Source organism: Zalophus californianus, chromosome 11, assembly GCF_009762305.2.
Source record: "Zalophus californianus isolate mZalCal1 chromosome 11, mZalCal1.pri.v2, whole genome shotgun sequence".
Lineage (NCBI taxonomy): Eukaryota > Metazoa > Chordata > Mammalia > Carnivora > Otariidae > Zalophus > Zalophus californianus.
This window is the reverse complement of record NC_045605.1, coordinates 83887761-83915646: the sequence shown is the minus strand read 5'-3', so window position 1 is coordinate 83915646 and position 27886 is coordinate 83887761. Positions and strand designations below refer to the sequence as shown.

At 36.0% G+C, this 27886-nt stretch overlaps 1 protein-coding gene across 1 annotated transcript in view; it reads left to right on the top strand.

Annotated features, from left to right (window-relative positions):
• Nucleotides 1-27886, top strand: part of DCDC1 (doublecortin domain containing 1) — a 468564-nt gene that overhangs the window by 218003 nt on the left and 222675 nt on the right. The window contains exons 10-12 of the mRNA XM_027579679.2: nucleotides 3722-3814; nucleotides 11393-11563; nucleotides 27681-27782. Coding sequence (XP_027435480.2) covers nucleotides 3722-3814; nucleotides 11393-11563; nucleotides 27681-27782 — 366 coding nt within the window. The remainder of the gene's footprint in view (nucleotides 1-3721; nucleotides 3815-11392; nucleotides 11564-27680; nucleotides 27783-27886) is intronic.

Here is a 27886-nt window from a genome sequence, read left to right as displayed (position 1 = left end):
GATAATAGGCATATAACATCATATTAGTTTCAGGTATACAACATAATGATTTGATATTTGTATATATTGTAAAATGATTACCACAGTAAGTTTAACATTCATCACCATACATTGTTACAATTATTTTGTGCATAATGAGAATTTTTAAGACTTATTCTCAACAATTTTCACATATGCAATACAATATTATTAACTATAGTTACCATTTTATACATTACATGCCCATGACTTATTTATTTTATAGCTGGAAACTTGTACCTTTTGACCCCCTTTACCTGTTTCATCCACCTCCCACATCCACCCCTGGCAATCACCAATTTGTTCTATCTATGAGCTTGGTATTTTTGTATTTTGGGTTTTTTAAAAAGATTACACATATAAGCAACATCATATGGTATTTGTCTTTCTCTGACGTATTTCACTTAGGACAATACCCTTGTTTTTGACTTTTAATTTAAGTTTCTGCCCCCTTTATACATGAAAAATTAACCTCAGAAATTTTGAGCCCACTGACAAAAACTGTTTCATACATTTCAGATAAGAACAGCAAATCAAAAGCACATAGTTTTATCATAATGAAGAAACAGGATCTTTTCCTCCAAAGTGACAGGAGAGAAGAATCCTACGATTGTTATCATGACATGGGACTTGAGGGAAAGATGCTATTAGCACTGCATATTATTAATACCTCGGGTAAAAATGCATTTTTTAAATTTGACTTTTTACTTTCAATAATTTTCTCTAAATGATTGTATTAAAATCTCTCTCTTCTGGAATGTCTGGTCTGTTTCCAGAAAAGGCCCATGTCTGTATCCTTATATTTTGTTATTTTGTTAACCATTTATTTCTTAATATCTTCCTGGATTCTCTATTTGGTATGAATATGATGTTTTCCGATAATGTTGATATGTTTTGACCTCAGCTTATGTAGATTAGTATAGTGCCTCTTTAGAAGTTGAATATTAGAATGGAGGTGATTTTCCCAACTGTGGTGCTTTCAAAGGTAAAGAATTCCCACCTTTTAAAGTTACTTGGAAGCAGTTCTAAATGTCATGGCCCTGGGAGACCTCATTAGAATCTGACTTACTGCTGTGGCACCAAAGAGTTTAGTACTCTGTTTTTGTTTTGTTTGCTTTCCTTCAAAAAAGGTCTGCTCAGAATGCTTGTGCATTTGAAAATTAATGGATGAGTTTCTGAGAAACAAACAGGGTTCTAGAGGGGAGGGGGTTGGGGGGATGGGTTAGCCTGGTGATGGGTATTAAAGAGGGCACGTATTGAATGGAACACTGGGCGTTATACGCAAACAATGAATCATGGAACATTACATCAAAAACTAATGATATAATGTATGGTGATTAACATAACATAATTAAAAAAAAAAAAGAATGGATGAGTTTGGTGAATATTTCCCAGTCCCCTCTCCTTCACACCATCTCTTCCTGAGATGAGAATCTCCCCATAAAGAAATAGCCATAGAGACTTGATACAACTATTTTGTACCACAGTTTACACACAGGCAGATGTTTGACTTTTTATAATATTATGTTTTTTATATTACTTCACATGAAAAAAATATTCTTTGGGGAGAGTGATCCTAGGAATAGTTTCACATGATGATTTTTTTCCAGTTTAATTGAGATGTAGTTGATATACAGCACTGTGTAAGTTTAAGGTGTACAGCATAATGACTTTCATATATATTGTGAAATGATACCACAAGAAGTTTAGTTAACATTCATCATCTCATATATAAGTGAAAAAAAGAAGAAGAAGAAAAACAATGTGTTTTTCCTTGTGGTGAGAACTCTTAGAATCTACTCTTTTAACAACTTTCAAGGGGCGCCTGGGTGGCTCAGTCGTTAAGCGTCTGCCTTCGGCTCGGGTCGTGAACCCAGGGTCCTGGTGATTGAACCCCGCATTGGGCTCCCTGCTCTGTGGGAAGCCTGCGTCTCCCTCTCCCACTCCCCCTGCTTGTGTTCCTTCTCTTGCTGTGTCTCTCTCTGTCAAATAGATAAATAAAATCTTCAAAAAAAAAAAAAAAGCTTTCAAATATACCATTCAGCATTGTTAACTATAGACATCATGTTGTACATCTTGTGATGATTATTTTTTAGCAAACTTGTTTTTAGTGGTTCTCAATCCAGGACAGGGATCATCAAATGTTGGCTGCTGTTCAAAACCAGCCTGCTGCTTGTTTGTTTTTTGTTTTATTGAGGCCTAGCTATGCTCATTTATTTATGTATTGTCCATTTCACGCTGCAAGGGCAGAGCTGAGTAATACAACAGAGACTGTATGCCCTCCCCACAACCCTAAAATATTTACTCTCTGGCCCTTTACAGAAATGTTTGTCAACTCCTTATCTAGTGATTGTCAGAATCCTAAAGATTCCTGGCCTTTCCTCTCTACCAAGACAGAATCTCTGATACACTGAGCTGTATCACATATCAGTGGATGAAGAGTTTGCAGTTTTAATGCTATTCTTATAGCATATATACATAATTAGATTGAGGAAACCATATTTTTGACTCCTACCCCCATTTTATCTCAAGTATAAGAATGGGTCTTCAGGCAGGATATGGATTAAAGATTCATGTTAACTGAAGCATGATTTGCCAGGCATGTAATGGAGAAACATGATTTAAAACAACAACAACAGGGACCCCTGGGTGGCACAGTCAGTTGGGCCTCCCACTCTTGGTTTTGGCTCGATCTCAGGGTCCTGGGATCGAGCCCTGTGTCGGGTTCTGCACTCAGTGCAGAGTTTGCTTGAGATTCTCTCTCCCTCTCCCTTTGCCCCTCCCGCTCGTGCTGTCTTTCTTTAGAATACATAAATAAATCTTTAAAAAAAAGCAACAACAACATTAACAAAACAAACAAAACAAAACAAAAAACATGGTCATTATTTATTCTTTATCCTCCATAAGGAGATACAATATGGCAAGTCCATTGCTTAAGAATTATTAAATATTCCAGTTCAGAAAGTTTTGTATTAGGCTGTTTTTTTCTTTCTTTCTATTAATACCAGCTGAGTCAATGTTATTGTGTGAGTTCAGCATTTTTCCTTCATTGAAAATAGCATTTTGTTTCTATGGGGATTATTTAAAAAGAAACACAGAATGGACCACATTCACCTTTTTATAACGTATGAGTTAGGAGCAGTAGTAGAAGACCTTTCCCTGGCTTTGTAAATGAATCAGGTTGCAGGTAACTATTCAGGTGTTTAAGATACATTATTTCTTGTCTTGAAATATTATAAATCATTTTGGACCACTCTAAAGTATTTGAATTGACATTTGCTTTTGGTTTATGTTCTTGAATTTTTATCCTGATGTAACAGCAGCCAATTTATTCCCTACTGGCAATGAGAAATTTTAATAGGAAATATCAGCCTAATTAAAAAAATTGCTATGCTCATTTTGATAAAATACTTTTAAAAAGTAATCATTGGTGTCAAATGTCTGCAGTTAAAGACCCTCTCCCAAATCATATTTTAGTAAACTTATAAACAATAAAAGTGGAAGTGAAAATTTTGATGTTAAATGTTTTAAATATAAAAGTGTACTTTCAACTTAATCTAAATGGGGTTCATTTTCATATAAATGTGGGCCAAATTAATTTTAAATCACCATCCATGATTATGCTAAATTGGTTGTTTGAAGAAATGTTGTAGTTAGGTGTCATTAGGTACCTATTTTCATGCAATTTATTTATTTTTTCTAGTTGAGCCTGGCTGTAGATGAACAGAAAGAAAAAATTACTGAAAAAGTAATTCTTTCAATGACAGCAAAGGAACACCGTAAGGCACAAGAAGAAGTAAGAAACTTACTTTTTAAACTGTATTATAAAATTACAATGAGTGCTAATTTAAAAATTAAAACATATTTTACTTGGGTCTGATAGTGAACCAACTATAGTTATCTGATAGCAACAAAATGAAAAAAATTGGTCAAAACTGGAATCATTTTATCGATATAGGCAGCTTGAAAAATAATTATATGCTTGAAAGAATAAATACTGTAATTTTCTGAAAAATATTTCTGAAAATTTTCTCATAAATTTCCTAAATTAGGAAATTATTACATGCAAGTTGAATCTGGAAATTATAAAGCATGCTAACATAGGAAAAACATTAAAATCTTATTGAACTTTGACTAAGTACTAAATCTTATTTTTATTTTCTGACTTCTAGAAATGAAATTATTGTTCTGAATGTTAGAAATGCTAACAATGTTATCTCTTATCAAGGAAAAACTATAGTTTACAAATGTCAAGCTTAAGTGAGCTAATCATAAGCTTTTGTAGGCAATATTGTAATGAAGAACTATTAGAGCGAAGCTTCTTCTCTCCAATGCTCGTGCTGTGAAGTTGACAGCATATTCCATAAATGAAATAATAATACAAAATTGGTGTTAGACAAAAGGAAAAAATGATTTTTATGTAGATTCCTGGTTGCAAAAGCATTTAATCTTTCTGAGGAGAGATCATGAATTTGCTAATTCCCATGTACCATTGTCAGTAAATAAAATCATAATCAACTTAAAGAATAAGGTAATGTGAATATTTAAAAATTAAACTTTCATGTAATTCTCTTTTGACACTTTGGCAAGGAAATCTACCCAAGCTTTGGGACTTTAATATTTTCTTATCATTATGATTGCATCTGTTCTGCTAACTATGTACGATATGAAAAATGAACAGGTACAATACATCAAATCTTCCTGAGTGAATTCAAATCTTTGAATTAGATACTATATTAATCTTTGGGACTTATATATGTCCAATTTTAAAGACTATATTATTAACATAGATTGGTAATCTCAGTAGAGAATATTTCCTAAGAAAAATTCAGTTGAAGAGGTTCTTAAGATGAGGCAAATAACAATTGTATAATTTAAATTACAGTCTTACTCATTCCACTTAATATTAACAAGTTAAAAGACTAGATTTTCAGTTATAAATTAAAAAAATATTGTCCTCTACTCATTTGGAAAATGTTTTTTATCACAGTTGGAGAGTTTTATTACATTTTCACCATAATTTAAATTGAATCTATCATGAATCCTGATATGGTAAACTTTAAAGAAATACAAATAATTATCTCTAGTTTAATTAGTATCATTAAAGTTACACCTATAATAACAAATTATTATTAGAGATTAAATCTAAAATAATCTAAAAGAATGAACAGATTTGATATTTTCTGGCTTTTAAATATAATTATTTATGCAAAACTGCAATTTCAGCAGAAATGAAAACTTGAAGTGGCCCAGGGAAATTATCATTATGCTAAATATATCATTTTAAATGCCACCTTGTTAGCAACACTGGAAATGAAAATTGTCTTTTCTAGAATATCCTGTGGTATTTATGCTTATTTGGTCTTTCTTCTTTATTATCATCTTAATGTTTATTTAATATCCATATACTTCAGCGTTCTTCTCGTACAGTGCTTTATTTGGTCACATATTTGCTTGATCAGTTATGTCTCAAATATCTTTTGTTTGCTTAAAAAAATCAAATACATAATAAAGGGAATATGTGTTGTGTGTTTTATGTGTGTGTGTGTATGTGTGTGTATGTTTGTAATAGTTTCTAAATATATTTCTATACACTATGGGAATAATTTCTATGTCATTACTTTGAAAGTGATTATATTAATCTTGACGTGTAATTTTCAGTGTTTGGTTAGAAAAAGTAAGTGACATCAAGTTTTGGCCCTAATTCATATACAGAAATATGAAATCATGATGGTGAAGAGAAATGAAAAATCGGGGGGGGGAGTTACTTCAAAATTTATTTTGCCTACAGTTTATTTTTTAGAAAAATATTGTATTTCTGGATATATTTCAAAATCAAAACTAAATATCACAAAATCTGAGATTTGGATTTAGAATTCTGCTGTCTGTGGTTTTATCTTAAGACCATAGACATGATCTTGTTTTATTTCATGTAATTTTTCCACATGAAAACTGGGAAGAGTAATAATGTATGTTTCATAAGACTACTTTGAGGTGTGTTATATGTTAAACTACTTTTTGGGAAATGGTTTATTAGAAACATGCATATAATTTGTTATTGTTGGTTTAAAAGTTATTCCAGGTTCTCTGGAAAGTAAATACCAAGATAGTATTAAATGTGTATGTATTTTATTAGAAGAAATGCCTATGAGAAAAAATGGAGAGAGCTCTGGGTAAGGAAGGCCAGGAGACCTGTCAGACTGAAATGCAGGCTTGAACACAAGTGAAGGAGAGAGGAAAGGAAGACGGGAGGGAAGCCTCTTAGACAGCGGTGCAGTCTAAGGAAGGTTTGGTGAAGCTGGTGGTGTATTCTTGACCTAAAGCTGTCCTTCAGAGGAGTCCTGTGACTCTCTTGAGTTAGATTTACCTCAGTATCCTCAGCCATTGATACTAACCTGGTGATGGATTTCAGAGCACAATAGTTGGGACCTTTGGTTCATTATGCTCAAAATGTATATTTACATTATTTTTGTTGCCATCAACATAACCTATTGCCAGGTGAATTATAAAGACATTCAAAATGTTTCTATTTTACGTGAAGGGGATTAAGAGTAACTTAGGTTGATGAGCACGGAGTACTATATGGAACAGTTGAATCACTATAGTGTACACTGAAACTAATATAATACTGTATGTAAACTACACTAGAGTTAAAAAATTTTTAAAGTCTCTCTTTTAATCGCCCCTTCCTCCATGAATGTTAGACACTTGAATAGGCTTAAAGATGGCACACGTAATGGACCTCTGGCTGGAAGCAAGATAAATCTCCTTCCAAGATATTTTCCATCTCAGAAGAGTTCTAGAAACTATTCAAAAGTTGGGGGTATTTGAAATGGTGTGAATAAGAGGTGGTACACACTTCAAGTTCCCTGGTAGTTACATTGCAACCCATCTTTCTAAATCAAGAGATACTTAACTTTGCTCATAGATTCTCATATCTTTTCTAATCTTTGTTCATCGAATCTGGGTCACATTTCTTTTTAACCTGAAAAACACTGTACCCTTGGGCCTGAAATAAGAGATTTTAGGAAATTTAAAATACCCATTTTCATCTCCCTGCCCCCTTTCTGGTTCTTTTTAATTATGTCATAAATTAGAAAGATTTTGGTCTTAAGTTTAAGCACTGACCTGGCTTTGAGACCATTCCCTGTGTGTTGCATGCCAAGATGACATTCCTAGGATAGAGGCTGCTGCCTTTTGTGCTGATTTCAAGTGATAATTTAGCGCAAAGTTCTCTGGAATCCTCCTTACTCATATAGATGGACTCAAGGCCACACAGCAATCAGTCCAAGAGCTGAACTCATCATTAGAAAAACCAGGAGCTCCTCAAAGCATCATTCTAATAGCCAAATTACAATATACAGAATGTGTAATTCAGAACATACAACTTCAATGTGCATACATTATAGAATGATTAGAAACAGAATATTTTATGCTAAATCTAAATCATCTTAAGAATTTAATAAATTCAAGGGTTACATGAATATGTCATAAAAACATGACCAAACTACCCAATGTAGGTTTTTAAGCAAAAAAACCTCTATGTTTATAGACAGGTGTGCATTTGCATTCTTTCAGAAGTTGGGTCTTTTTCCTCATCGAATACTCATTTTTTTTTTGCTACCTTCTGCTCATTTGTCACTCTCCCAAATTCTGTACAAGTGTCACTTCCGTGCTGCATTTCCACGGAGAATGAAGAGTAGAATGTGTAGGCTTTCTGCTGCACAATGAGATGGTGCATTTTTTCAACATATGCATACGTAAGCCTTCTTTTGTGAATGGGACTGATAGGGTCAGATAATGTTTAAAGGGAAAGGCTTTATGTCTCTCAGGCCTCTATGTTTCCACATGGATGCTCCCACACACACGTAGATTGAATTATGAACAGACCCATTAATGCTGGGATCACAAAAGGTCAAGTTTTGTCTTCTTTTACCCCTATTCACATTGCCTTTGTAGAGAGAGGGAGAAAAAAAAAAGGATTTGCAGGAAAAAAAGATTCATGATGAGGAATTTTAAAGAGCATTTTTCCCCTTCTAGCAACATCTGTGATTTGAAAAAAAAAATCATATTATGTAAAATAATTCAGGATTATTGTATTACCTACCCAATTTTGGTATATGAGTTATTTCATGTGTAGGGTTATCTTTAAGGGTAATATGTTATCATAATAACTGAGAACAAAATGTAGCACTTTGGGGATAAAAGACCTTATGAATATGTAAAGTAACAAAGTTTTAGTAAGATTGGATAGAAATTTTACCAAAATGTCAATGGCAGGATTCTTGATATATTTTTCCCTATTTTGAGATACGTTAATTTTTGCTAGGGCATCTTTTTTGATAGTTTTAACTTATTTTTTTAAAAAAACAGGTGATAATTGATGTAATTATACTTCACATACATTAACAGATAATCATGGGACAATTGAAAATAGCAAAAATGATAGAGAAATTTGTTGAAGCAACAAAGGATTCATAGCAAATGAAACTTTTAAGGCTTTAACCAATAACCCTTTAGAATGCAAATGACATCATCAATTGTATGGTTGGTTGATTTCTGATGTCACATGAAATCCCCTATCTGTGAAAGGCTATGGATTGTGACAGTAAAACCAGTCATGTATAAAAATGTTCTCAAATCAAAGCCTGAAATTCCTCCTATTTTTTTTGGGGGGGGACGCTCACTATAGTATAAAGTACAGTACATAAAATTGAAGAGAACAGTATTATTGACTAGCATAATACATTGCATTATATTTAGTATACTTTAAAGACTACATAAAATTAAATCTTTTTGAATCATATGATGCTGGGGCTGAGGATAAGTTCAGAGAGGATCAGTGCTTTGCAGAAATGGCATCTGGAATCTATGTAAGGCCTTTGGTTCTTGGGTTTAAATTTTTTCAACTCTAAGAGCAAACCACTTGGCCTGTTTTGGTGTCCAGTTTTGGTATGATAGATATTATTAGCCATCATTTCTGAGGGTAATACTGGAGGGTAGTGGTGAAGATTAGTCTGGAAACATTGGCTAATTTAATATTGGGTCATTTATTATTTCTGTATTTTAAATGTTACAACTTTATAGTAGGATTAACAGTACTATGGAAAGCACAGAAATTCATTCCAGAAAGTAGAAAAGGTTTTTAATCTTGAATACCAAGCTGAGGAAGTGGGGAGCAACTGGAGGGTTCAATATGCTATTGGAGGTAGATTAATTCAGTGGAGATGGCAGGATAAATTTGAGGTGGAGAGACCAGGGACAGAGAGACCACTCTGTAGGGGTTGAGGGGGGAAAGGATGAGGAGATGAGGGTTTGGACCAGAGTATTACTTATAAGAAAAGGAAGGAAGGAGAAGAAATATATGAATTTGGAAGAAGGGTTGGCAAACTACAGTGGTAGGGCCCAATTCAGTCTATCAATTATTTTTCTAAATAAAGTGTTATTGGAATACAGTCACATCCACTTGTTACATGTTATCTGTGGCTGCTTTCAAAATACAACTGCAGGGTCAAACAGTTTTAATGGAAACCTTATGGCCCACAAAACTGAAAATATTATCTGTCCCTTTTAGAGAAAAAGTTTGCCAGTCCTTTATTTAAGAGAAGGATTTTTTAAAGGGACTAGATGAGAGGCACCTGGGTGGCTTAGTCAGTTAAGCATCCAACTCTTGATTTCAGGTCAGGTCTTGATCTCAGTGTCCTGATTTCAACCCTCACATTGGGCTCCATGCCAGGTGTGGAGCCTACTTAAAAAAAAAAATTAAAGGGGCACCTGGGTGGCTCAGTCGTTAAGCATCTGCCTTCGGCTCAGGTCATGGTCCCAGGGTCCTGGGATCGAGCCCCACATCGGGCTCCCTGCTCCGTGGGAAGCCTGCTTCTCTATCTCCCAGTCTCCCTGCTTGTGTTTCCTCTCTCGCTGTCTCTGTCAAATAAATAAAATCTTTAAAAATTTTAAAAAAAGAAATTAAAAAAATAATAAAGGGACTAGATGATTGATGACATAGGGACAAATAAAAGAGATATGGAAGACCAAAGAAAAATAGGAATCATTTAAATTAGCTTGTTTACATGCACATAATGCTTCTAAAGTTCTTCCGGAAAGTTAAATGTCATTAAAGTGTGTGTGTGTGTGTGTGTGTATGTATATAACAATATATAATCTTGATAACAATATATAACAATATATGATCTTGAACTAACTAGGTAGAGTAGAAAAATTAATATTCAAGTTATATGGATAATAGTACAAATTTGCTTTCATTGACTTCTCCGAATCATCTGTAGAAGGGATAGAAATCATGGATATAATATTAGAGTTGAGTACAGACTAGGACAAATACCATATTTTCAGTTGAAAGAGAGAAAAAGAAGTTGAGATATCTGTACAAGGGATACTCTTGGAGAAAGTTTTCCCATTTTTTACTATGGACATTGAAGTGAGACAGAGAATCTAGGGAGCAAATAATTTCAAATTTTTATCTGCATTATGTGAAGTAAGGGTAGGGATAGGAAAGATAGACTGAGAAAAACAATTAAAACTTGATATGCACAAAACACCTAGATTTAAACAAGAAAATACTATACTAATATAATGTGCATTAGGCACATTACTATAGGTTAGACATTGTGTCGTTCATTCTGTAATCTTATTTAATTCTTAATAGGATAAGGCTGTTATTATTCTTCATTACAGATAGGGTTTTATTACCTGCTCACAGTCTATAAGTCAGGAAATGGAAGAGCCATGATTTTTAACCCATTATTTCAAAAGCCCGTGCTCTATTCAAAGTCATTCATAATTCTAGATGGGTCTAATTTAATCACTTTAAGGGGCCATAAATAAAGTGAATTTCTGCTTTTAATCTCTTTTGGTCACTACCATATATCAACTAGTGTTTGTGTAAGAATCCAATCTATTAGAGAAAACAAATTTACATAACACAGTGTTCATATAATAAAATTAAATATTGCCAGTCCTTTATTTAAGAGAAGGATTTTTTAAAGGGACTAGTATATATTGGATTAATTGGAGTCTTAGGAAGATTTTATTCTGTTAAGCAGTTTAGAAGTCCTTTGCAAACTTTTCAGGTGCCTGTTTCTTCTCATACCCAGAGACATTTTTTATTTAGCATTTGTAAATGGCTATCTATTCCATATGAGTGAAGTGAAAAGGTTATAAATTTTCCCATAAATAAAATTAGCTGATGAAGGATGTGTATCTCTTCTGTTCTCTTTACTTGAAGATAGCTCTATACTCAGATTCTTATACTGAAGTCATTTTCCCTCCCATCAAACTAGGTACTCAAAGATCTAATAAGTGTGACATCAACAATTACTTCTTGCTAACAACCCTTGTAATTTAACCCCTTCAGGTGAGCAGGCTGATTGATGAATTGCAGACAGCTATCAAAAGTAACAGAGGTCATCTCTCTAAACTTGGCCCCCAATTACAGGCTGAGCAGGAGCAATTCTCCTCTTATGTCTACCAACACATTAAAAGCCTTCCAGCAAACACTCTTATCCCAGGAGACCTGCAGCTCAAGGTGGGTGTCATTATGCAACTCTCACTGCTTTCAGCTAGAGATGAAAACACTCTGCTCCATTTGAAGACCCTTCTAACAATGCCACTCAGCTTGAATTTCTTTTAATGTTGTCTTTCTCAAACCGGAGTTTGGCTTACGAGTGCTAATACTACCATTCAGGAAGTATGCTTTAAAAGAAGAAACCTAGAGGCATTTGAAAAGTGGATTTATAACTTTAACTGTTTTCAACTCAGAAAAGTAATTTTAATGAAGATATTTAATCATGTGAACATTGCATACTTTTCCAAGAAACACATATTTTTAACAGGAGTCACCCTGTATTTCAGTTTAAAAAAAATAACTTATTTAGAGCAATGAAAAAGGCTTTAATAATTGACAGACAGTGGCAATAGGAATTAGAGGTGAAAGGCCAGGTGACTGACTGATGTTCAAACTACATTTCCAAGGAAAAGGATCTGTATTGGATAAGTGTGACACATATCTGAGTTCACTTGGTAAAATCAATACTTAAGAATATACTGGGAAAAAAGGTGAATTGGTTATTTGTCGGGACAAGATGGCTAAATGTCCTAGGCTACTTTTGCTGTTGCATCTCTGGAAGAGAAAAAAAGTAACTCGTACATGGTTAAAGTGGATTAAGTACTGAAAGTTACGGAATTTAAATACTTTTGTTTATCATAATCTAGTATCCATGTTAAGTCTGTCAAGTTAATGTTGTTCTAATAATTTCACATCCCACATTTCAAGAGAAAAAAAATTGAATTACTGAATGGATGGCCTTTTTTCCATTGAAGGAACAAACTATTACAACTCATCATTCTCTTTTGATTATATATATATATATATATATATATTTTTTTTTTTTTATTATTTATTTGACAGAGAGAGACACAGCGAGAGAGGGAACACGAGCAGGGGGGGTGGGAGAGGGAGAAGCAGGCTTCCCGCGGAGCAGGGAGCCCGACGCGGGGCTCGATCCCAGGACCCTGGGACCATGACCTGAGCCGAAGGCGGACGCTTAACGCCGGAGCCACCCAGGCGCCCCTTTTGATTATATTTTTGAATGTGATAACATTCAAAGTAATTATATTTTGATCAGTCTTTATTTCTATAATTCTTCTTTCTTAATATTCAGTTTTAGTCTACAAATATAAACTTTATATTGTAATTATGAACATCATATTTTCTATCTATAATTCTTTAAAATGACATTCCCATGTTTGCATTTGGAATGAGAATACTACCATGCAAAAATTGACCTTTGGGGAAATGTAATTCCACAATAAACATGATAATTTATTTTCCATAGTCTGCTAGTCAGCCAAAGGTTTAGGAAGTGATGTTCAAGACATCAAGGTCAAGGACTCCGATCATCCAGTAGCATTTTTCTTTTCCAGATTTCTGACTTGGTTACAGATCTATTCCAACATTTTGCAAAGTACTTGCTATTGATTAAGAGAGGATCTAGGTGAGGGAGCATGTTTGGCTTAATACCATTTATCCCCATTCATTTGTATCAGCAACCATCATATGTCCTAGAAAAAAGAAAAGTTTTTTTTCTCACAAGTTTGTTGCATATTTCTGAATAATTTTTATCACATGTTCACATTAGCACATAGGCTTGATAGCAAATATTTAACTTTAGGATTTGAGTTACTACTCTCATATATTTCTTTTTTAATATGCTTCATAATTCTTTCCATACTAGCAAACAGAAGAGGAAATGTATATATGCAAAGAAGCCATCTTCTTGTGTTTGTTTAGACTCCCTTTACTGTCCAATATAGTAGCCCCTAGCCACATGTAACTATTTAAATTTAAATTAATAAAAACTAATTAAAATGAAAAATCCAGTGCCTCCCTTCATATGCCCATGACTTTCCTGGTTGTAGCACTGAAAACCTCACATCCAGGAAATCTCTCAGTCCCAGGCAAAACAGAATGGTTAGTCAGCCTAGTCTTATCTGAGTTCCCTCTCCCTACTCCCAAGACATCCTCTGTCTTTATCGTTCTTTTCCCATGAAGTACTCAGCTTCTCTCCTTTCTCCCCAGTTTTCCCCTTTGGAACATCCAATTTCTCTCAGGCAATAAATTCCTTTTCTCATACTCCAAGAAATCTGGACATCAGCCCCATCAGGCTTTAGCATAGACCACTGGTCTTTCAATCCTGGCTGCCATATTAGAATCACCTGGAGACCTTTTAAAAAACAACTGAGGGTTGCTGGAGTGGAGGGGGGGTGGGAGAATTGGGGTGGCTGGGTGATGGACATTGGGGAGGGTATGTGTTGTAATGAGCATTGGGTATTATATAAGACTGATGAATCATACACCTGTATACCCCTGAAACAAATAATACATTATATGTTAATAAAAAAGAAATCAAGTGTTTGAAAAAACAAAAAAGCAGAAAAAACAAAAAAAATCAGTGCCCCCACTTCCAGAGGTGGTTTTTTTTTTTCTCCTTTCCTTTTTTTAAAGATTTATTTATTTTTATTTTAGAGAGATAGTAGAGAGAGAGCATGCAAGCAGGGGTAGGGGAAGGGCATAGGGAAAGGGAGAGAGAGAATCTCAAGCAGATTTCCTGCTGAATGCAGAGCCAATGTAGGACTCGATCTCACGACCCTGAGATCATGACCTGAGCCTAACGCTCAACCAACTGAGCCACCCAGGCATCCCCAGAGGTTTTGATTTAATGAGTTTGATAAGCTGAATCTTGCTTCTACTGGTTGAGACTGCTGATTGTTAAACTTTCAGGAATTTCGTAAGCCAGTTGTTAAATACAGGCATAATTAAAAATTATATAAACTTAAAATTAAGTAGGTCACATTAAAATGAAAGGTAATAGTCTTCACTTCCTAATTATTTTATTACATTTTACTGTTACCTATTCTCCTTGGAGTTATTTATGCCTATCATGTTTGTTTCATAGAAACACTATATGATGGTGTGCTACTGTGCATCTCTTCCAAAGTTTGTATTCAGTGATGGCTTGTAGTAACTTGAACTTGTTGGGAATACATGTTTGGACTGATGGAAAAGAAACTTGAGATCTGTAATCTGAAATAGCCAGATAGTAGTGATAAAAACGGATTAGCAAAGTGTATCGCAAATATTCAGAATTGCAAATCTTAGAATTGAGACCTTTTTCTGTACTTCCTCCTCGGTGGGGGAGAACTTGCTAATTCCAGCTGAAGAGATACTGAGCAAAGGCCATAGCATGCCATCGTTTGTTAATTCCAGAATCAGTTTGTATCTGTTGTCTGGCCAAACTCTAGTTTCCCATGGGGTGTGGGTGAGCTGCCCTTCCTTGGAGCACCATCTCCAACACAGTTGCCTCTGACTTACTGTGGCCAAGACCATATCTCTTCTGGTTATGAACAACTTTATCCCACCTTACGGCATGTCCTATGTAGAATATTAGATGATATATCAATAAAATATGTTTTCTATTTATAACTCAAAGGCACGGCTCTAGTAAAACTTATTTTTCCCTTTTCTATCCATTTTGATCTTAGAAAAGTGCCTGATTAATAAAATAAATTGGGATGATCATCTTTCTAATTTTCTGTTTGATGATATTGATATTGATATTCACTGTTGAATATGTATATATATGTATATTACACATCTATGTTTATATACATATGCACATATGTGTGTGTATATATATATATACATATATATGCACACACACATATCCACGGCTCAGCTTTAAGAACCAAAATAATTGATGGTGTTGTCATCATCTTCTAGAGCAGTGGCTATCAATTATGGGCTGAAGGCCAGGTATGATTCAAAGTCATGGTTGTCTTCACCTCTTCACTGAGGTTCTCATCCTCATTGTATCTTTCATTGATAACTTAGAAATAGGAGCTTTTGGTTAGGCAACCAGTAGGTCTCAAAAGGACATACTCTGTATTCCACATTGCCTCAGTGCCATTTGTGCAATTACATGGCATGATACAGTACTGAGTTTAAATGGACATGTAAAACAAAAGGACTGAGGACAAGCTAAATGTCCATCCCTGGAATGGGAAAATTCCCTGTAAAAAAATTGAAAACATTACATCATTAGGGGAATTTTAAGAAAAAGTTATGTCACTCATAATCACGTTATTTGTTATATGACCATTCTCACTTTTGCATATCATTTCCATATGCATTCATTTGCCCTATGTAGTCATAACCACAGTGTGCATTTTTTTTTTTTTTTTTTTGTATTCTGGTACACTCTCTTGCCTTCACATCATAGGACCTTTTAGGTTGATGAAATCTTATTGTTTTTAGCTTTAGTAGTCACACTCAGTGTGCACCATAATTTAGCTTTAGTAGTCACACACAGTGTGCACTCAGTGTGCATCATAATTTATGACGTCCTTCAGGTTTTTGGAGTTATTGCTTACTAGTCCAAACTTTCACTTACCTTACATCCTCTGTCAATACTACCCCCCACCCCCAGCCACTTTGAGAACGTCTGCTATAGCCATGGCTCAATGACTTCTGCTTTTCCAGTCCTGTTCTTTCTTGCAACTCCCTCTCTTCGTCCCCATGGAGATGCTGTCAGAAATGTTAGCGTTTCCCTGGGAAAGCAGGACAGAAAGGACTGATCGGAAAGGGTATTAGCAAAGCTTTAAGGGATGGTGGGTGGAAAAACTAGAAGGAAGTTGGGTGATTGTGACAGAGAACTGATGAGCAAGAATGTGCGATGTATGAGTGGGTGGGAGACAGCACAGGGGAAACGAGGGGAAGATGGGTACAGGGAAGTCTTTTCACTAGAATTAGTGCTTTTCACACACAATTGGTCAATAATGCTCTGTGGGTTGCCTTCCATTTGCTGTCAGTGGAGGCAGATCCAGTTTCTGTGAGGTCTAGAGCTTATATAATTTGGGGGGAAAGGAACCTATTTAAAATTAGGCCTGAAAGTGGATATTTATTTAGATTGAGAAAGTAAATCACAACAAATTAATGGAGGATTGGAGATTTAGACCCTTTATTTTGAGACTTTTTTTTAGTTTTTCTCAGAAATACTTACATGGAAATACTCCTTAATTGCTAGCCAGCAAGTTGCTGGCTTCACCTCCCTACTTACAATAATCTATAGCTCCCAGCAACTTCCGATACTCTCAGGACTGGAGCAAGTAAGAGTCCTGAAGCTTAATCTTCATTAACTTTACATGAATCCACTCTGTTTGTGAGCAAGGGAAATATGGTGGAATTTAGTAACCAAAACAAAAAAAAAGATTGAGTCGGCTGTGATTTGGAGATTTTTAGCCTTTCTATTTTTACGTTGTTTGCCCTATGTAGTCATAACCACAGTGTGCATTTTGTTTTTGTTTTTGTTTTTTGGTTTGGTTATAGTGTTTTCTTACAGCATAAAGAAATTTAAGCTTTGTTAAAGAGATAATTCAGAGATTTATTTTTAAAAGAATATCTTTGTCCGACATCTAGTTCATCTTCTGGGTTGTATGGCATGCATCTAATAATTTGTATTCTGCCAATGACAGAAAGAAAGACAAATTTCAGTGAATAGTGCAGTAAATCCACACATTATCAAATACATACTGCCGGCAAGGCATTGTCCTAGGTACTGTGGGAAGATGCAGAGAAGCCTAGAACACCCTCTTGGCCCATGCCCATGCTCATACAATTAGAGTCATATGACACCTTTTGAAGACAATGAAACTAATGTGTGGATTTTCTCAGCTTTATACTACAACTTTATCATTCTAATTCACGGGCTTGTTTATCTTTAGAAAATGGGATAATTTGATAACAGAAAAGATGCTAACTTTTATCTGCAATACCCTCCTAGCCTTCCCTATGCTTTGGATATCTGAATTTGGATTTAGATATTTGAATTTGGAATTTGCTCTACCAGTGGCACAAGAGCACGATGAATCCATTTGAGATTTATGTTCTATTTGGTGGTCATTGGTCATTTAAAAAAAAGTTTAAAGTTTTCTAACCGTATGTATTAATAGAAAGTTTATTTAAATATTTAGGAACCAATGGGGCAATTAAATGAATAGAAAGAGACAGCTGAGGTTATCCATAAAATAGTGGCAAGATGTTTCTTGAATGGCCTCATCACTGCATGTGTGTTATGTCTTACTTCCATTGTACAGCCCTTATTTTTGTCTTTCTGTTTAACCCACTTTTCCCAGATATGTATTTATAATCCCTGAGCTGCTCTGTTATTTCACCTACATTATTTGAATAAACACTGGAAAAACAAAATCAGGATATGAGTTAGGTACAGATACTAAAACGTTCCAAGATGACATTCATTTTCAAAGGAATTATGATGAGAGTGGAAAAACTGGAATATTCAAGGTCATTGTTATGATTTTAAGAACATTCCTTAAATGTTGGGTAAAATATGATGGAGATTATCAGTTTTTATATGTGGATTTTATCATGGTAGGCAAGTGTTGGACTGTTCTTTTAAAGGCAAAGAAACTTGAGATCCTATGAATGCCTTCCAACATCTCATGGGATAACTGTTAGCAGTAGGAACGGAAACTGCTCATCTACCCTACTTTCCATTTCTTCTTTCTTTGCTTGCAGGCTGGCTGGCTTCCTCTCTCTCTCTCTCCCTTCTCTCTCTCTTTCTCTCTTTTTTCTTTCATCTTTCTACTGGTGGGGGGGAAATGCCAGTGTACTCACCTCAGCCTATTTTCTGACAGGCATTTGCAGCCAGGTGTAAATCTCTGTGCCCAGGAAGAAACAATCTTCCCTTCCTAGACCCGCTGAAGAGAAAAACTGCGTCTGTATCAAAATCAGGGAAGAGCAATTGGTCGGGGTATCAGCTCCCATGCAGAGCTGGTTGTAATGAGACCGGCTTTCCTTGCACAGTCCTGACAGCCTTGAAGGTGCCCAGAGAATTGCCAGGTGGGCAGTCAGCAGGGAAAGTCCACAGGCCAGAGCTGGATTACTGTCCCAGCAGTTACCCAGACTAAATGCAACCACTGAACCTTACTGCTGTAGGCACGTGCGCTCTCTCTCAGGGAGATTGTCCTTCTCCATAGCAGTTAATTTGTTTTTACCTCTCAATTAGCTTTTTCACAGAGTGTTTGAGATGATCAAGTCGTTGAGATTCTCTTCCTACATATGCTCCCGTCCCCTGGATTACCCACTGACATCTATGTTAGCCCAACTCACCATGAATATTATCAAGCATCAATTCATCATCTGAACATAGAAATGAATACAGATTTTCTAATAAGTGCAAATGGAGTGATACATTTACACCTACTTAAGATTCTACGTACAATTTCAATAATGTTTTGATAAAAATGGATTACATATTAAAATAAAAATGGACTGCCATAGATGGCAAACTTTTGTATAGGTCTTAGTTACCCAGAGTACTTATTCATATTAAGGGGAAAATTAAATTTATAGGCATGTTTGATATATTCTTAAAAGACACTGAATAGCATTAAAAACATGTACTCTATCCAAAAATGAGAATATGATTTCTGAGGCTGAGAATTTGGGGAAGGCTGATGATTTAACTCGTATTTAATCTCTTTTTAAGATTTTATTTATTTATTTGAGAGAGAGAGAGAGAGCACGAGTGGGGTGAGGGGCAGAGGGAGAAGCAGGCTCTCTGCTGAGCAGGGAGCCTGATGTGGGATTTGATCCCAGGACTCCAGGATCATGACCTGAGCCAAAGGCAGATGCTTAACTGACTGAGCCACCCAGGTGCCCCTAACTCATATTTAATCTTAAAGTGTTCATTTCCCCTAGTGAAATAGAATTTGGGGGATGTGACTATGTTTTTCTCATAAAAAAGAAGTCCTTATTTTCTTTGAAAAGAAATATATTGATCCCAGGAGCTTCCAAAAACCTTAATTTACCAAGCTCTGATATATAGTATATCATATTATACCCAACATACCTGATACTTTAATCCCAATTAAATATTATTTTAGGCACTAAATTAATTTAGACAAAGTGAGATCCTTGTTTCGTTTCTTCTTGAAAGATCCTCATGTATAAAGGGCTTATTGAAATTACTTAGCTTAGGACATGACAGGCAAGCACATTTGCCTTGCCACTGTCATCTAGATAATTTTGAACATTTTCATATCTTGAACTTAGTGAGAATTGTAATTGGATACAAGGAAAATATTTTTGGAGACCATTCGCCTTGTTTTGGAAATTTTATTTTGCCAATAGACATAGAAAAATGGGATGGGAGAGAAGCTTTTTAAAGGAAATATTATAACAAAACAATGAAATGTGACTTTTTTTAAAAAAAAGATTTATTTATTTATTTTAGAGTGGGGGAGGGCCAGAGGGAGAGGAAGAGAGAATCTCAAGCAGACTCCATGCTAAGTGGGGAGTCCTGTGCAGGGCTCTATCCCACCACCCTGAGATCATGACCTGAGCTGAAATCAAGAGTGGCTGCTCACTGACTGAGCCACCCAGGTTCCTCTGAAGTGTGACTTCAAATGCTTAAAGGCAGGGGAATGCAGTCCTGCTCCTAGTTTAATTGTGGAGCCTATCCTGGCCATTTTGCAGGCGTCTCCATCCTCAGCCTCTGTTGGCTTTCATCTACCCCCACTTCCCGAACCCCCAATTTAGACTGCCAGGTGCCCCATGTTCTCATTTACCACCTTTTTTCAAGAATTACCTTTTTGAAAAGGGCATGCCATACTTTCTTTCAAGCTAAGATAGTTTACCAAAAAATTTTTTTCTTAGATTAAAATTCTTTTTTGGAATCTACTATATAAATGAAAGTAGGATCTACCCTAAAGCCAGGATGGTGGCTGCCCCAATAGACTCACTCATCAGGTTTGTTCTCCCACATAGGACCGCAGACCTCCATTCTTGCCCTCCATCTCCCAGCCCCACCCCAAGCCTGCTGAGGGATTCCAGAGAGCCAAGATCGAAAATCACAGCCTCAAAGGATCAGTAACCTGTAAGGCTGAATATCATTTCCTCTGTGGTATTTTAATTATGACAAAGAAGTAAATCTCTAAGTGGCATTTCAAGTATTGACAAGTTGGTGGTAGAGATATTTTTGGGGTCAGAGTCTTTTGGCTCTCACCTGAAATCCTACCCTATAGGCAGTCACCCAATTTATTTCTGCTAAATAGTGAGCTCTGCTTCAACTTAGGAAATTTAAAGGGTCTCTTTTAAAATAAATTTTTTTCTTAGGTATCCCTTTAATGGGCTTTTAAATATTATTTGACTTTTGGTCCAGATACCATTTAGACTGATAAAGTTTAACAACTATATAATTTGTTTTCACTTAAGTTTATTTTCATTTCCTGGGACAAAACATACTGGCTCCTTACCTGTTAAACACTAGTTAAAGATATCTGTTAGGCACTGAAACACTTTTTCGTATATGTAGTATAAACATACTAATTCATTATTAAGTTTTCATTGCCTGAATCCCATAATTTTAATATTTGCTTTGTGGTTATCACTTTATCTGAATGTTTAAGTTAGACATGTTTATTGTTTGATTTATAATATACATTTGAGAAAATATAGGAAATGTGAATATTCTAAAGATTATCTTGCAAGTCTATAAACATGAAAAATGTAACAGTACATTTATTTGATTTAATGTACATATAATGTTAATTCAGCTAGAGTTGATTTTCTATCTCCAAACGTGATTTTGAATTCTGATTGGATACAGATTTTTTTTTCATGGCTAATTAGCATCTCACATAAGACAGATATTTAATTTTAATTTTCATGTTCTTTGACTTAGGTTAAAAAAACCTTTTACTGTAAAATACTTTTCTGTGCCCTTAAAATTTCATATTAAGTTTCATCTTATGAAGTCTCTAATACTAGATATAAGAGTAAACCTGCATATTTGTAATTAAAAACACTATTGGATTTGATTTCTGATCTCCTTACCCCTTAGTAGATTTGCCCTGGGGTGAGTCATTTAACCTTTGTGAGACATCCCTGTAAAATGTGGTTGCTTTGAGTATTGAGTGATTTCATGTGTGTGATTGTGCACCCTGCACTCTGGATCGCCAGGCATGTGTGTGGGGGATGCCTGCCACAGTGCCAGAATCCCCTCTTTAAGACTGAGAAACCCATCCTGCAGCTGCCACAGCTATATCCTTATTGGGCAGTTGCCCTCCAGGTAAAGGAACTGCTTTTCCCAAGACTAGGCCCAACATCCTGAGGGCAGGCTGCAGCCAACATTTGGTTCCCACACAATGCAGAGGCAGGGCTCCCTTGCCTCAGTTCTGGATGACTCTGAAGGGCTGGCCATTCCAACCCTAGGGCTCCCACCAGAGGCCTCTGTTGCAACTACATCACAGTTCACCTTCACCTACCCACTCCTGATTTCCTCAGTCCCTCACCAGTGTTGCCCTAGAGAAGGCTCCTCAGTACACTTCCTGTGAGTAAATCTTGGCCTCAGAGTCTGCATTCTGGGGATCACAATCTAAAACAATGTGTAAGTTAACCTTGTTTCAACATATTTAATTATATCCACCTGAAATATACCAAGTACTTTTGTGTGGCTATTTTATATTCCTGTTCTTCACTGGCCCTCTAGTAGTAAATCCTGTTACTGTACAGCCTCCCAACTTTTGGCAACACACTGCAGTGTCATTTTCTTATTATTGCCTCTTGACAGCACCGTACCCATGACAGCATAGGTATTTTGAAGCTTTGGTATTTGGCCTTCTACTCACACACAGAAGAGCTTCCTGGGTGGTCTGCCCAGCAGTTATGGAGAGTCTGGGAACCTGCTGTTCCTCCACAGCTAGCTCTTAACCAGACTTATAGTATTAAAGGCTGGATAATGGCACTGAACTAGACCTTATACAAGTCCTTAAATAGATATGATGAATAATGCCGGGCAAACCTGTCGAAGAACCACATTAGGTCAAAATGCGTTCAGGTCATCTTTCCCCATAAGGTTTAAGTTTTGGTCACTGTATATACAAATAAAATTCCTTTAGTACTTTGTTGATATTTTTCTGCCTTCACAAATACTGCATATGAACAGTTATATTTAATTTGATTTATTTATACCCATAGACACAGACAACATATTTCAGAAATACTAGCCTAGCTACAAATTTTATTTCCCAACCCTGCTAATACACAAATAAGCAAGTAAAATTACTCAGGAATGAACAATAGAAATGGACCATTTCTCACCATGTTCACTGTTACTACTCTGATTTGAGCCACCATCATCCACTCTTTAGATTGCTGTTACTCCCTGCAATATATACTCTCTGCCCAGCAACTACAATAATCCTTTTAAGTTAGATCCTGTTTTTGCTGTTTCAAACTCTGCAAAGATTCCCCATTTCCCTGTCAATCCCTAACCCTATGACTTCATTTTACTTACTCTCCATCTCCTTCTATCACCCTCAGTCTTCTTGCAGTTCTTAGAACATACTGGCCACATCCCTGCCTTAGTTTCTTTGCTCAAGGATCTCCCTCTGCCTGTAATGCTCTTCTCCCAGCCTATCTGCTTGGTTAACTCACCTGCCAAGTCCAATCTTTCCTTTCTTGAAGGCGTGTTCTGGCCACCTGAGTAATATTGGTGTTTACCATACCCATCACACTCTCTGATCCCAGACCCTATATCCCCTGCCCTTTTTTAGATAGCACTTCACCTTCTAACAATTTCAGGGGTGCGTTTACCATGAAGCTAATGAAACTTAAGCTTCATGGTTCCTTCCCTGCATAGGCCCCTTCCAAAACCCTGGGAGAAACACCAGCAATGGGTGTACGTGGCCATGTGTTCCTGTAAAATCTTAACTGTAACTGGTTGAGACCATTGTCTGTTTCTACTCCAACTTCCTCTCCTGTCAAGTTTTCCGCTGTACCAAGTGGTATTGAAGTGGCTGCATGCATTTTTGAGGTCTGGTGGGGGGATATTGAGTTGGGGATACGTTTAGTTTGGGTATAGTGGAATGTAATTAGTGTTTTGCAGTCACTTCCTGGTACATATGGTTCAGTTAGTGCTAGCTGTTCTGATGTGGAAAGAGCTTCCAGGAAGATGGCTACTACCTGCTGGCCATAGAGTGTATTGCTTTCTGACTATGGACTAGGGTGCTTGGCATCAAAAATATATAGGTGGTGGAGGAAAAACATGGTGTGAAAATAATAAAGCCAACTATTTGTGGAAATTCTTCCACATTTTACAGCTCACATTTTAAGGAAAACTGATTGTTTCCCCAAATTTGACATCAATCCTAAATATTTTTATGAAATGGCCAACGAAGTTGTGAAGCTGAGAGAGATTTTTCTTTTTTAAACAACTTTTTTAGATTTTATTTATTTATTTGAGTTTGATCCCATGACCACGAGGTCACAACTTGAGCCAAAACCAAGAGTCAGGAGTTTTACTGCCTGAACCACCCAGGAGCTCCCCCCCTTTTTTTAAACAAATTTTTTTTAGACTTTATTTATTTGAGAGAGAGAGAGAGAAAGAGAAAGAGAGTGGGAAGGAGAGGGAGAGAGAATCCAAAGCACACTCTGCAATGAGCATAGAGCCTGATGGAAAGAGATTTTTCTAATCAATAAAAAAAATTTTTTGATTAACTGTGCTAGAGGGAAGAATTATCTTTCTAGTCTCCTTATAGAAAATGTTACCAAATTATCACATGAAAAGGTGATCAAAGACAAGTCAGCCAAAATATGTGTGTTGGATAGTTAATTAATGAAAATGTTTTGTAATATTTTTGCTATGTGTGAGCTTTTTAGTGTGTGTAAATTATGATTTCTTTTCTCACTTTAAATAAGTATTTTGTATCTAGTTTTACATTTGTAATTTTGCACTCTTTTTGTTAAAGAAGGCCCACCCAAGTATATATAATATGGTGGTCTTTCTTTAACCAAAAAAATTAACAACTAGCACTTACAAGACCTGGATATACCCTGACTATACTATATAATCTACTTACATGTTCTGTTGCTCAAAAGCAGGACTCTTAGCTCATTGGTGTTTCTTAAGCACCTGAGCAGTGCTTGGCACATGGTAGGCACTCAGTAAATATTTGTTGAGTGAATGAATCAACAACATTACAATAAAACATTGGTATTAATCTAATTTAATCCTGTTTAAGAAAAGTAATATTGACATGAAGGAGAGTAAAAGGACTGTAGTTCATGGAAAACACTCCTTAAACCTTTTTACTTGTTGTAACTCATCAGAGAGTTAAATTCTTATTCATAGGTATTTTTTTTAAGATTTATTTATTTGAGAGAGCGAGAATGAGAGAGAGAGTACATGAGAGGGGAGAGGGTCAGAGGGAGAAGCAGGCTCCTCGCTGAGCAGGAAGCCCGATGCGGGACTCGATCCCAGGACCCCGGGATCATGACCTGAGCCGAAGGCAGTCGCTTAACCATCTGAGCCACTCAGGTGCCCCATAGGTATTTTTTTCACTAGTCATTAGCTACCATGTTTTTAAGAGGATCTGGATCACTTTTTTTAAAGGTTCTATTATCTTATTCCTTAGGACCCAAGACTAGCCTCAGTTAGTTTTTTCCATCATCCCACTCCAAGGATATAAATTAAATTTTAGAGCTGTAGGGAGGTGAGGCCATGCAGAGAGCCACTGGGAAGCCAATACAGCAATCGTTTTTCTTAAGCCAAGGATCAGGCAGCAGGAAAATAAAAGTAGACTATTTTTTAATTTTTCTATATCTAGTCAATCACAGAAACTCTGTTTAGAGGGTGATCTTTGTTTAGACATTGGACGGTAGAAGTAAAAATACTTCTCATGCAAAGGAAGAAAAAAATAAATATAATACTTGAATTTTAGAAAAATGAGCATAGTAATGAAGACCCTAAAATGAGAGGTGGGCCTTAAGAAAAGTAGCATCTCATAGTATTTCATCTTAGGGAATTTTTATTTTTGTAAAAATACAGAAAACAATACATTATACAAATGACTACTGGAGGGCAGCCTTCTTTCACTTAAACACCTAAACTTTTACTTAAACTCTAAAACACATGCATATTTTTAAATGCCCTTTTAGGGATTTTTGGAGACCAGAGCCTTGTTTGTTTGTTTTTGAGAACACTTCTGGGTATAGAAGGGCAGACTTCTTACTGGTAGTGAAGGAAGCAGTATGCTAATGAAGGTTTTTGATTTTGGCCAACTCCTCTTTGCTTTCTCAGTTTGGCAGTGAGCACTCACACTGCTCTTTTCTAGAACATAATTTTCTGCACTCTGATTCCACATCTAGCAAGTCTTGACAAAGGAACATCAGTAAGTTCCCCAAACTGAGCTTTTGTCAACGCTAACTTTGCAGAATGCGTGACACCCAGAATTGTGACCATCCTTACCAAATGTCCCTGTTGTTTAAGAGCTCTTGTTCCAGGTGAAGGCTCTGAAGAGATTGTTGGGAGATAAGATTCTCCACCCACGTTATTTCCCATGGGTTTGCAGGCAAACCTGGGTTGGGTTTATAAAGTTCCTTGCAGAAGTAGACGGATTTCTTGCTCAGAATTATATATGTACTCAGAAAAGAAGTTTTAAAAAAATCCTGGTTAGCAAAAGATGCTATAGGGTAGAGAATATCAACGTACCAAGGCTGATAGCTGTACTATCTCCGCGGACTATCAGCCTGACAAAAAGCACTGAGTAGAAAAGCACCTACAATTCTTGAACATTATTACTCTTTTTTAAAAGTTCTCTTTCTTTCTTTTTCTCTTTCTTTCTTTCTTTCTTTTTCTCTCTCTCTCTTTCTTTCTTTTCTTTTCCTTTCTTTTTTCTTTTTCCCTAAAACCCAAGGAAGTGCTATTGAAACACATTATTTCCCAAACTAGGTTAGGACTAATTAAATAACTCTCAAAACTCTCTCAAAAGTAAAACAGAGGGTTTTCTTTCTTTTTAAATAAGGTATTTTCCTAAATTATCTTTTTTTTAAAGATTTTATTTATTTATTTGACAGAGAGAGACACAGCGAGAGCAGGAACACAAGCAGGGGGAGTGGGAGAGGGAGAAGCAGGTCTCCCGCTGAGCAGGGAGCCTAATGTGGGACTCAATCCCAGGACCCCAGGATCATGACCTGAGCCGAATGCAGACACTTAACGACTGAGCCACCAAGGCACCCTTCCTAAATTATCTTCTCTGGAAATAGTACTAGAGAAAAATACAATGCTCTGATGTGATAGGTGTATCAGAAAGGGAAAAAAAGAACTTTTGAGAAAAAATAAAATAAGCAAGGATTTAAATTATTCATCAGGCCTCTCTTGGCCTGCTTCTATTCTTAAGAGCCTGGTGAATGGAATGGCACACCCCACATGGGTCCACAACGGGGTTAGGGGTTGGTGTTCACTGCAGATCCCTCCTTCTGGACTGGTTTGTTTGGATACTTTGGACCAGAATGCTTGCTAGATTATTTTTTTTCTCAGCAAGTGTTGCATAAAGCAATGTTAAGAATTTTATCTCTGTTCTTAACAACTTGTTGCATATGTGCACTTAAAATGGATGGCTTCATTGTACTGTTATGCAATAAATCTGTCATGTTGAATTTCCTTTTAGTGAGTCAGAAGATGAGCTGAACACTGATGTGTTTTATCATTTTTATTTTTTAAAGGTTTTAATTTAAGTAATCTCTACACCTGACATGGGGCTTGAATTCACAACCCCGAAATCACGAGTTGCATGCTCTGCTGAGTCAACCCATGAACACCGATATATTTTAAATATAAATCAGAGATTCCTCATGTAATTCATGGCTTTATATGTTTCAAGAAGAATGAAATGAGCTAGCTAATTGTTCACTAACTGACCTTTCTTTGGTGCTTGTTCCATTTAAGCATCCAATGCTGTCAGTGATTTTTCCTTTAACATCCATGTTTTCTTCTATTTTAAAGTTGTAGGGAATTCCAGTCAGGTTAAAGACACTGAAACTGAAAGGAGAAACAAGAGACTTTCTTATACTATTCTAGTCCTGTTGATTTTCATTGCCAATTACTTGCACATGTTCATAGAGGCAGGCCTCGCTTTGCACAGTTCCTACATGCATGACTTTCAGTTGACACCATACTGTGCAAAGCCAGGACTGCTTGCCTTTATATATGCATGTATGAACATATGTACAAATGTGTAGGTGCTTGTATTTATTTTTAATTTTGAATGCACTTATTTTTCAGATATTTGAAAATGGTAAAGACACTGGAGAGATCTCTGTTTGCATCAGCATAAAAGACCTGGAGTCTAAAAGCCCAACTCAAACTGGTGATATGATGGAAAAAGTGAGTTTACAGATTGTTTATTTATGGCAGTAAATGTCTCTCAAGGTACTTGTAGTTAATTTAGACAATTACATCTGTAAAGTTGTTTTGAGAAGATTAATCAT